The 12,411-nt window shown below is 42.2% G+C and overlaps 1 protein-coding gene across 1 annotated transcript; it reads right to left on the reverse strand.

Moving 5' to 3' along the window:
* Window positions 1-586: 586 nt before the first annotated feature.
* Window positions 587-11,910, reverse strand: SLITRK6 (SLIT and NTRK like family member 6). The gene is made up of 2 exons (XM_084841825.1): window positions 11,208-11,910; window positions 587-3,446 (listed from the first exon to the last, which is right to left on the reverse strand). Exon 2 carries the CDS (start codon window positions 3,434-3,436, stop codon window positions 911-913), a length of 2,526 nt encoding a protein of 841 aa, XP_084697951.1. The 5' UTR covers window positions 3,437-3,446; window positions 11,208-11,910; the 3' UTR covers window positions 587-910.
* Window positions 11,911-12,411: the final 501 nt, after the last annotated feature.

Below are 12,411 nucleotides of genomic sequence, written 5' to 3' on the forward strand. Positions count from 1 at the left end.
AAAATACAGGGATGCAAGTGGCGGCGGCTATGGCAGCCGCCATTTGCGTCCCTGTGCAGGCTGCCCAGCGGCCGGATGTCCAGCTGTGGGCAGCCCTGGCCGGTGGCTCTGCGGAATTGCTGTGGAGTGGAGCCGGCTGGAGAGAATTTCGGGGGGGGGGAGGGACGGAGTGTCTTCCCCCCCACACACGAATGTCACCCTTCGAAAAAGTGAGTGACTTTCGTACATCCCTAAGGGAAAGTAGCAAAATGGATTTGTTTATATCTCTTAAATTCCTGGATAAAATATGTATACAGTTTTTCCCCTCCATCCACATATTCTAACAGATTTTCTGATAAATAACATTCCAAACAAAAGGAACTTAAATATTGGCAGACCTTGGGTACACACAATTAAATATTTTTTTAAAAAAAAATCATATAATTTTATCTTGTATTTATTATGTGGCAATGTGTCATGTGCAATTTGTAGGCAATGTTCATATATGTGGACCAATCCCTAACCAATATACACTAGCCTTTTATAACTAGGTATACAGGTGATTTATAAGAAAATGTAGTGTAAATGCAGATAAAAGAAGGGAATTGAAGTAACAAATGTTTTAATCTTGTTTTTAGTGAAAGAATGAGGGATTGCCACGCAGGTCTGGAGAAATATGGCAAAGCAAACTAAATTTCCTCCAGAATCCAGTCACACTTTTAATGTGGGGGTGACACATATAGCCTGCAAACTTTCCCATGGCTTCTTCACACAGTTATCCCTGAGAGTTTATTTTTACTCGGATGACTGCTGTGCTTAAAGTTCTGATTGATGACACATTATTATAAGGCACTTTTATTTACAAAGTTCCAAGTTAAGATAGAATTGAGAGTTTCTGATTTAATCCCTCTGAAGGGTGGTGGTGGTGGTTTTATGTTTGCTGTTCCAAGACCTCCAAGTAATCGGGTTCTGCATGCAGGTTGGCCTTGAGCTCAAAATACTCATTTTTAGTCTGTTCTAGTAAAACCTTTCTTGGTCTCGAGTACATGAGTGTCTCCATCAGCTTTAGCTCTTCGTGAGCTCCTGGATAATGCACTTCCATATCAGGGTGCAGCTGGGCAATGTTTTTCCGTAGATACTCAGTTATCCCTAGTTGCTGCAGTTCTCGTTCTTTCTCAAGAATGTTCCTATACAAAGAGCTCGCGTCCTGGAAGGAAAGGAACTCAGCCGATTGGTCTGTAGCTTTGTATTTGACTTTTGACCCTGTCAGAGGGGAGGAGTGCTCCCTTTCTAAGAGACTCCTGCGAAGGTGTTTGGAATTATGTCCTTCCTTGTTCCTCTCCTCTTGGTGGTCTGCAAATTTGGCGCTGAAAGATGGGCTTCGATACACTTGAACCATGGGGCTGATCATTCGCTGCTCATACAAGGTTGTGGCTGGGCGCTCAGTGGTGTGGTGTGTGGTTTTGTGACCATACATGCTGTACTGAAGCTGTACCGGGCTGTTGTCCCGCATCTGTTCATCTGCCTGCTTCTTTTTGTATCTTCTCCGTCGATGTAGAACGAGGACAATAATGCCAGCTGCGCAAAAAATGATCAGTATAAACATAACCAAAAGCCCCAGGATTAAAACAGAAAGAGGGATGGCATCGGTGAGCGATCGCAGAATGGTATCTGCCGTGTTGGCAGTGGTTGGTGATGTTGTGACTATTATGAAGCTAGCGTGAGTTGGGAGGGCTGGGCTGTTTATTAAGCCTGGACATAACGTGTCACTATTCAGAGTTCTCAGTTCCTTTTTAGCTAAATGCCTCGGAGATGTACATAAAATTTCACCTGTCATTGTATTTCTATTTAGCTTTTGTATCCATTGCTGCAGCCCAACTGAGTCACAAGTACAATCCCAGGGGTTGTCTTCCAGCTCAATTTGTATAAGTAGATCCAGATCATCTAAGACTTTCCCTACGGGCAAATGTGAAAACTGGTTGGTTTTCAAATTTAACCTGGCTAGAGGAACTCCTGAAAAAATATGGGGTGGCAAAGTCTGCAGAAGATTATTATTTAAGAAGAGGACTTTGAGTTTAGGCATCGGATTAAACGTCCCTGGCAAGACCTCCTTGATGGCATTATATTCAAGATACAAAAACTCAAGATGCTGCAGGCCTAAAAACAAATTGTGACTCAGCTTGGTGAGATGATTGCCATTGAGATATAATTTCTGCAATCTGGTGAGATTGATAAAGGATCCTTCTTCTAGGACTTCAATACGGTTGTTTCCCAAGTGAAGTATTTCTAGACTACCGTAGTCCACAAGGTCAGATTTCAGTAATGTCTGAATTATATTTCCTGCTAGAATAAGCTTTTTCGGATTTGGAGGGGGAGGCCCTAAATCCGACAGGCTTTCAATGTTTTGTTCCATGCATTGCATTAAAATCCCTGAAAGGATAAGGCTAGTGCACTGACAGGGCATCGGACAATATATTCCAGGAAGCAGGGTAGCTGGCTTTGTTACATGAAGTGTTAAACTGGATTCCTTGGTAGGAGCTTTAAAAATAGGTATCACCTTGGTTGAGTAGTGACTATCACTTATTGATGTGGTAACCACCAAGGGCAATGACCCTGATGGGGAGTCAAGGTCATTTGTAGGGTGAGTGGGACAGAGTGATTCCTTTTTTAATCTGCTTAAAATGTTACCTTTCAACATGGGAGGGCTGTAGCATACAACATCACCTATTATGGATTGGGGAGGCATGTTTTCTAACCAACTCTTCAACTCCAGTAGGTCACAATTACAGAGCCATTTGTTATCTTCCAGCTGAAGATCTAGAATTCTACCAATATGTTCTAAGAAGCCAACATAAGGTAGAGTTTGCAGCTGGTTCCCCCGGAGATCCAAGTGAGTTAATGGCACAAAGCGAAATACATTGGGAGGAAGAAACTCAATGGCATTATCATTTAAAATGAGCACCTTAAGCCTGTTGAGCTTGCTGAAGGCACTTGATTCAATTATTGTGATGAAATTGTTGTCTGCTTGAAGGAATTCCAAGTTCTCCAGACCATGAAATGTGTCCTCTTTAAGTATTTCTAAAGAGTTGTGATTGATATGAAGCTGCTTCAGGAGACTTAGCCCATTAAATGCTCCTGGTTCAATGTCTATAATATAGTTAAATCCAAGGTGGAGAGAGAGGGCATTGATAAAGCTGGAAAAATCATTCATGTGTAACATGGTCAAACTGTTGTTTAAAAGACTAAGGTGGAAAGGACGAGATGCTGGAACATGTACTTGAGTTACCTCCTTGATGCCTCTTTCTTCACAGTTTATAATAAAGGTACCATCCTTTTCTTCACAAGAACACAAGATCTCACAAGAACCAATGGTTGAAGGTAAAGCTGGTTCAAATTGTAGCATATCACAAGCAACCCCCATCAAACTTAATGTAATTATCCAGAGCTTCATGGTCATCCAACAGCTTCTGTAAAATAGAAAGTAAAAAAAAACAAGATCATCTAAAGTTTGGAGGGTGTGTGTGTACATCTATCATCCTTCAATACACAAACCAACTGCTAAAGGAACAACTCCTGTCCACTGAAACATTACAGCAGGTGTGGGGAACCTGAGGCCCATGGGCCAAATTCAGACCTCCTGGGGTCCCAATTTGGCCCTCTGGGATTCCCATGGCCCCTTCCCCTTTGCCCTCCCCACTTCTAATTGTTTGGTCATTTCCCAGTTTTGCTCACCCATTCTAAAAGATTGAAATGCCTCCTCTAAGGCTTAGCTACTGGCAGTGGTAAAGAATATGCCCTTCAGGTTTAAGAAATGGGTTGTTTTGGCTCTAGGGAATGCAAGGGTTCCTTTTCTTACTATAACTGAAGGTTCTAAAAGCAGAGGTATGTTCAAAGTTTTTAGATGTATGTTGTGTTTGTGTATACTGTTTGTTTGTGTGTTTTATGTAAATGGTTTTTAAACTTTGTATCCTTAAAAAAAATGTTTTTATTCTTTGTGAACTGCTAAGAGAGCCTTAGCAATTGGAGGGGGGTATAGAAATGTTGTTGTTGTTGTTATTTACTACAACAACAACAACAACCTATTTGAGAAGTGAGAACCTGTGGCATAGATAGAGCACAGAAATGCTGTGTTCTTTATTTATTCAGTGGCAGAAACCTATTTGCAACTTGAGTTAAAAGGGTAAGGGAGACATGCTGCCCCAACACCGTCAGAGTGAATTCCAAACCTTCTATTGATTAAATAATTTAACTTTTAGGATAGTAGCATGGGAGTAACAACACCATATTGAACAAATTTAGGGTAAAGAGAAAAAATGTAGCAGAAAAAAGAAGATTTATATATAAACACGTCAATCTGGATGAATTTATATGAATCCCATAACTACCTCAAAATGGCATTTTTTTCACCGTCACCTCTCAGTGGAGATTCACAATCATGAATCAAGTATTGTAAATATATTAACATCTATCTTGCTGTTGCTCTGCTATGCATCTGGAAAAGCTGCAGCTTTCTGGCATTATCTTTCCGGCATGAAGTTACTGCAGCATGTGCCAGTAAAATCCAAAGTCCAAGATCACATGAGGGATATCCACAACTTGATCTAGCATGCCAGCATTGTTCCAGCTCCTAGGAGCAACGGTGCTGGTTTGGGAAGGGGGTGCATAATAAGCTTCCCCCATGTAATCTCAGAATTCTGACAATTCTGGTGGAAGACAAGAAGGACACATGCTGCAGTGGGTCTCATGCTGAGAACCATGCTCCCTGCCATTTGTTAAACAGGTTCCTGGGCTTACCTAGATGTATCATTGCAAGGTGACTGCAGAAAGTTCCGCCTTGGTTTAAATAATGTATTATATGTATACGGTCTGAATGTGGTTTGCCATTTTGCTGACTATGGATTATAGGAAGGTTTTCTACTGTGATGAGCTGTGAAAGATCCTTTCTTGTATGATCTCTTAAAGATAAAGCACAAGTCACCGAAAAGGCAAAAAATATACAAATATTGGCATACGTCTGGCACTCACAATGCAATCCTATACATGTCTACTCAGAGAAAGATCCCAATAAATTCCAGAGGACTTATGCCCTGGTAAGAGTGTACAGGATTGCAGTCTCAGACTTTAGAAGTAGCTATGATTCCCTCAATTTGAAACTTTCAAGAGTGAGTGCCAATCTTTATGTACCCAAAATACCACCTTCCCATACACAAGAGAGGCATCAAATGCTTGGGAGAACCCCGACGTTTGCAAAAATACAAAGAGCCTTAAAAAAAAAAAACAACCCTAGAAGTATGGCAGGGGAAGGGGGGAAACCAAAAGCAACCCAATGAGTACTGAGCATGCTCAGAACCCACAAAACTTCAGGTCGGTTGGGAAACAAACCCAGGAAGAAGGGGAAATGAAATCAGCTGGCTATGGCTGGTGAAGAGGAGGGCATGGCCACACAACCAAGAAGGCTTCAAAATGCTCATGATAAGCTGACAGACAGGCAGGAGAAGCTAGCTGAGAGATAAGGCAAGGAGCATAAAGGGGGTAAGGAAGAGAGTAGAATATAGGCTGTTACAGCTCTGTGTCTCTTCCTCTGTTATCCTTTCTTCTAGTATTCCACTCTTTCCTCCTCCAAGAGAAACAAGCAAAAGAGGAGAGAGGATGAGACACATAGACATGTAAAGGGCTATCAGAAGCATCTCAATGTCTGGAAAGGTTATTTCCTGGTTCATGCTGATGAGAAGCTACTTTGTTTTAAAGTCCTCCAGGTGAAAGTAGAGATGTCTGTTACTGCAAATACAGCCCTTTGGGGGCCTGACAGATTCCCATTGCTTGTTTGGCTTGCATTTGTGAGCCAAGCTGTGGGCTTTTCTTGAAACCTGGGACTTTTTTTCATGTGTGTGTGTGTGTGTGGGGGGGGTTGTAGATAGAAACTTGCACAAATCGCAGCTGCAATTTGCATAATTTGCACAAATTATGGCCATAATTTGCTTACATGCCAGAAATTCTGGCTGGAATTAAGGAAATTGCAGCCAATATTTATGCAAATTATGCAAATTGCAGCTGCAATTTGTGCAACTTTCTATTTCTGGTAGGGGGACAGGAAAACTGATCTGGGCCGACTCGATGCAGATTCAGGCCAGCTTGTGGGGAAACAGGCCATAGTCTGGAAGGCTGAGCTGATGAAAGCTCAGTGAGCTCCACACCCTGGATGGATTCCTCTGCCATCCCTAGGTGAAAGCTGCCCATAGAAATCAATAGAGAAATCAAGATGTAATGCAGCTGGGATTGTACTTAATGTCGCAGCAAAGAAAAAGATAGGAGCTAAGAGGAAAGCTCCTACCCTTTTTAACTCAGCCCTTATTTAACATGAAATGTTTTTAAAAATACCCCTGCCAATGCAAATTCTAAAGCAATCGCAGTTCATTGTCCCCATACTGCAGGCTGGAAGGGGCTGTGGCTGGGAGAAAGTGGCCCATGACAGCCCTGCAGTGTAGTTAACAATGAATACTGCAGATCAGGATCCAAGTAGTTTTCAATAACCCTGCAGTGTCGTCTAGAGGTCTTACACTCCTATTGCAGGTTGAGCTGAAGCTGAACCCTGCTGTGGTATCCATTGTTTTTATTCTCACATTGCAGGTTGGGTTGAGACAGTATTGAAGCTTGCAGTGTAGTTCACAGTTATAGTCCTGTTGCAGATAGTGTGTGTGTGTGTGTGTGTGTGTGTGTGAGAGAGAGAGAGAGAGAGAGAGAGAGAGAGTGTAAACTGTGCTGAGAGATAGTAGCTTACAGCACTGTAGTCCACTGTGAAGCTTATTGAAGGTTACAGAAGTGGGGATGACGCTAGGGATGTCAGAGAATTCCGCCACGGATCTCGGTGAGGCCGAATGCCAGTGCATTCAGCCCCCTGAAATCTGTGGCAGAACAAAGCCCCCCCACCCCCCACCCCGCAAAATGGGCCCGGAACGGAGCACCTACCTGCTGCCATCCGCGCTGACTTCTTCCATATAGCCGTGATAGGCTACATAAATACGTAGCCTATCACAGCTAACACAGGGATGCCATTTGCATCCCTGCGGAAGCTGTGATAGGCTATGTAAATACTTATGTAGCCTATCACGGCTTAACTAAGGGAACGCAAATGGCGGTGGTGGTGGCAGCCATCATTTGCGTTCCTTTTTTTTGCCGTTTTAGCCTATGTAAATATTTACGTAGGCTACTATGGCAAAAAAAAAAAAAAAGAACACAAATGGAGGCCGCCGTAGCCGCCGCCATTTGCGTCTGCTGGTTTGTTTGTTTTTTTGCCGTGATAGGCTACGTAAATATTTACGTAGCCTATCATGGCAAAATACAGGGATGCAAATGGCGGCGGCTATGGCAGCCACCATTTGCGTCCCTGCAGGCTGCCCAGTGGCCAGATGTCTGGCTGCGGGCAGCCCCTGCTGGCAGCTCCACAGAATCTCCGCAGAGTGGAGTCGGAATCCCCCATACCTCTCTGTTTGCAGGCAGCAAAAGTCACTCTCTTTAAACTAACCCCTCAACCTCCTCCCTGGCCAAATCCAGCACTGAGTTGCACACAGAAGCTTCCTGCTCCACTGAATTGCGTGAAGACTGGCATTACTTTTAAATGTTGAAAAACTAAGCTGAATATTCATACATACATTTCTAAATATGTAGTGAGACCTTAAGTTAGAGCAGGGACTCTGTTCTTTGGAGTTACCCTTTGTTTTTTCAACCCCCTCAGCCTCAGGTAACACATGTACACCAAGAATACACTGCAACATTTTGTTGCAGGGCCTAACTTGCTCTTCTTTATTTTTGCCCTCCATCTGTTTGTGTATAATTGTAGGCATATCTAGGACAGGAACAATCAGAAAAAAAAGGAAATAGGCAGCAAAAGGCAAGCTATATGCAAGATACTGATCTGGACATATGAAGCATTTTTATCAACATTAACTCCATTCCAGGATTAATATGGCAATAGAACTGCAATGTGTGTGTGGCTGATTTCTATATAATGCAAAATGTACATTATTTTTAAGGCTGCAGTCCTATACCCACATACCTGGGAGTAAACCTCATTAAAATGAAATCAATAGGATTTACTTTTGAGTAGACATGTGCAGGACTTCACTGCAAATGAACCTGGTTAGAGAAATGAGGACTGGCAAGAAATGTGTCCTGTCAGATTCACACTTTTAAATGTCGAAAATTAATGGCTGTGCTAATGTGGTTCCTTATCATTTAACTTATGATTGTATACTAATTGCTTATCTATGTGTTTACTATATCACATTTCAGTGTCTCCCTCTGTTTCATGTGTGATTATCTGTTTGCAATTTATTAATGAAGTGCATAACTCCATATTTTCAAGGGAAGCATTCCTACTTTGGAAAAGGGTTATTTGAAACACATTTAATGGAAACATGGTGGGGGGGAGGGGCGGGCTTGATTACTTACTATAAGGCAGGCAGCAACAGTCGGCAGTGCAAACCCTATTCATGTTGATTCAGAAGTAAGTCCCAATAAATTCAGTGGGGTTTACTCCCAAGTACACATGCGCAGGATTGCAGCTGAGTGGAGTGGTGTAATTGGTGTCAATGCAGCTAGTCCACTGGAAGGGGCTAGAGGGTTGCAGTTTTAACTGAACACAACTAATTTGCCTTGAAGAAATAGTTGAGCATGCAGCCAGCAGGAAAGCTGTTTTATGTGGAAGTTTTAACTCCCCTCCCCACCGCCCCAGGAAAGCATTTGGGTGATGCATGTATTCAGAAGTTCAGAATTTGGACCATGTGTCATAGCATCATGTTATCAAGTGCTGTGGAGTTCTGCCTTACTTCCATGCATTCATTCATGCCATTCACTGAGGAGGTTTTGCAGCAGATCTTTCACAGAATGTAAAGCAATGTGCTACAGCAGAAAGACATATTCCAGAAGGTACCATAAAGCACCATGAGGGATCTTAGGGAGCAAGAGCAGAAGAGGTCTATTGCCTTCAAGCCTGGCTTACTTAGAGACTTACCAGAGACATGTGGTTGACCACAGGAGGATACAGGATGCTGGACTACATGAACTCTCCTGATCTAGCAGGGTTTTTCTAAAGTTGTTATATTAGGCTGCAACCAGGACATGCTCACTTAGGAGTCAGCCCCATTGAATGCAGTGGAACTTCCTTCTGAGTAAACAGGTATAAGATCATACCATTAATCTGTATCTAATAATGTTACTTTTTAGAAGAAAATAGACTGTTGCTATTCCTCATGATGGTCAGTTTCAATACACAGGCATTTAGCCAAAGAACATGAGTATGAGTCAGATTGGTTTCATAGCTATGAATGGCATTCACAGTGCAATCCTATGCATATCTGCTCAGTAGCAAGTCGTACCAAGTAGACTAGTCCTACAGAGTTCAATGAGGCTTACTCCCAGGTAAGTGTAAATACGGCACTGAAGCTTCAGTTGGTTTAAATTAAAGCTTCCCAGCTTCCCAGTCTTTTGAATGGGCCTACAGAGTGATGATCATTCTTCACAATGGGATAAAAATAAATTGTAACGTTTCAGAATAAACAAAAGTTGCTTGCTGTAGTGTAATTCTACTAGAGTCTAGGACCTAGACTGTAAATAGCTGGTTATATCTAACTTGAAATTTTTTTTTCTCTCTCTGGCTCCTGCAGACTGATGGGCAAGACACAGCATGCAGACCCATATTTCCAAATTAGCAGCCAGTAAAGTAGAACGCATTCACTTTTAATACCTAAGACTTTGTTTCTGAGAACCTAATTTCACAAATAAAGTTTCTTGCAAACAGTTGTCTGTGGCAAAGTGACTGGATCATTAATTCAACTGTTATTTTCTCTTAACTGCTCTTCTGGTAAGCAAAGAGAACATTCTTAAGGACTGGGATGTCCTTAGGCAAAATTAAGAGAAACAAATCAACATACATGAATTTAAAGTGCATGTTGCATGGAAGGGCACTTTACATATATGTTTGTCAAACTTGAAAGTTGAAAAGTATTTGCAACCACCTGGAAAGCCTTCCCTTTTAACCGCTCTCATACTTTTTGAGTACACTGCAATGAGCCACTCTACCCTATACACACACACACACACACACACACACAGTGTCCCTCCCTCTCTGCAGAAAGATGCTGGCTGGGAGTTCCTTTTTAGTACTGGAAGACTACCATTCACTGTCCTTTAGATTTGGGTTTTCTCTTCCTTCATTCCTTCTCCAGCCTTCCAGAGCCACTAATAGCACAACTACTTTAAAAGGAAGTCTATTTGGAGGCATCATGCTATTACTTATATATTTTCAAACTTCTACCCCACAAAACATGGACCCCCCACACACACACAGTCACTCTGCCAGGGCTGCTTACCTCATATGATAACCATAATGAACGCGGACACATTCCAAGTGACACTCTGCAGACAATAACTTACTTAACATTGGCGGTAACAGAGACATCTCCTTGTAACTACCCATTATTTTACATTCTTTAGCTGATGCATTGCATTCATAATGTTTTATTTCCATAGATAATTCCAAGAACTGCCTTCAGTCGATAATTCCCCAAACTACCTTCAGCAAATGGTTCCATTTTGAGATGGGGTGTGTGTATGGAGAAAATCTAGTGAACCCCAGAGTTTCTCCTACTTAGGTCGATTTTGTACAAACGTTGCACTTTCAGGAGTACTGACTGAGTGTCCTTAAGGAAAAGTATCCATATGTATGAAAGGCAATACATCCATCTGTTTTTAAACAAAAGTCAAATGCCTTTCTTGTTTCAATTAGCGTTTATTCCCTTGTTAGAAACTGGATACTGATGATATCCAAAGCCCCAGGTTAAGAAAGGATCATATGAATATCCAGCAGGCTCTGTGCTCCCTTGTCAAATTCTGCAGGCAATTATAGTTGATTATAGTACTTAAAAAAGATTTGTGTTGTTTTTTAAGTCCTTTTCATATGTGTCATTCCAAATGCCACTCTTCAAACCCATGTTAACTGTCAACTAATGTCTCCGAAAAATTGACCCTGCAGAGGACACCACCAGAAGCTATGCAGTTCTTGAGGTGTCATTCATTCTGTAAGTTTAGAGCGAATAATTACACTCCGCTAACTGAGAAAACTACATCGAAAGTGCAGGGGGAGAAAGACAGAATCTGTACCTAAGGTGCTTTAAAAAAAAGCAAAGAGTTCGATATGCTTCAGTTAATTGCCTAAGTGAAAGTATCCTTACCTGTACAGCAGCTACACCCACTGACAAGATCGGTAATGCAAAGAGTAGCTGTTCAGATATAATTCCGATTTTTGTTATCCCCAGACGGCCACTTTCTCTTCCTTGCGTTAAGTCTCGCTTTACACAGGAAGCTCAAATGTGTAGCTGTAGATAGTTCCTTGAAGTTAAAATCCTGGATCAAAAGCGGTGCGGACCATCTGATTGAGAATATATACACATATATAAAATCGTGTGGGGCACAAGAGCCAGAAAGAAAGCCCACTACAGCATCCTGTAAACAGTTATCCCTTTTCCTCAATTAAAATTCACAGCAGACTTCACAGCGAGGCTGACTTTCTGCGTGTAAGTTAACCATTTGCGAGCTTTGGGATGCAGTAAATAAACCAGCCGCTCAACAGGACTCAAACTGATCATTCCTGGTTTTGCAGGACACGTTTTTCTTTCTCCTTTTTTAAGGATTTAAGCTGCTGCGATGGTCTCTCGCTCTCTCTGTCTGTCTGCTTCCCCCCCCCCCCCGTAGCCTTCCTTGTTAGCTCAGTTTGTTATTAGTCAGATTGCCAGAGGCTGGGAGGTAGGCATAAATAAAGAGACTTCTTGGCTTTTCACTGAGCCTTTAAGCCCTTCCCCAGCACAGGGCTTTAATCTGCCAGTGTCATTTAATACAAGATACAGCTCCACCTTAGGAAAGCTCAGCTCCTCCTCCAAATTATCTCACCTCCTCTTTCTCCTCCTCCCCCTTAACTCCCCTTTACACACACACACACACACACCTCTGAAGCTCCTGAAAGTAAAATTCAACTCAGTCTATCATAGCAAGCAAAATATATTCATTTCAGGAAGGGAGCTCATGCCAGCATTTGCCAATTACAGATGCAGCTTCTTGTTTGAATCTTGTTCTAAAGTCAGTTGCAAAGGTCCAAGCCCAACATTCAGAGATTCTCATCCAGTCATGGGTTGGACATTTTGGCTTTTGTTGTTATTGCCTTCCCACTCTGGAATTAATTACCTGTCAGTAGAAAGAAGGGTTTTGTCACAAAACATTAAACGATACATCAGGTGCTGCCCTGGGGTGCCTTCATTCTGGTTGTTTAACTAGCAGAGGGGTGTGTGTGTGTGTGTGTTGGTTTCACATTTTGGACTGAAGCAACACCGGGTTTTACGTAGGCAGACTGACTGCAGGAAGACATTCCCCTTGTGTCCTGTA

Source organism: Heloderma suspectum, chromosome 3 (assembly GCF_057233095.1).
Source record: "Heloderma suspectum isolate Gila_16-S chromosome 3, 16-S_ref, whole genome shotgun sequence".
NCBI classification, from domain to species: Eukaryota; Metazoa; Chordata; class Lepidosauria; order Squamata; family Helodermatidae; genus Heloderma; species Heloderma suspectum.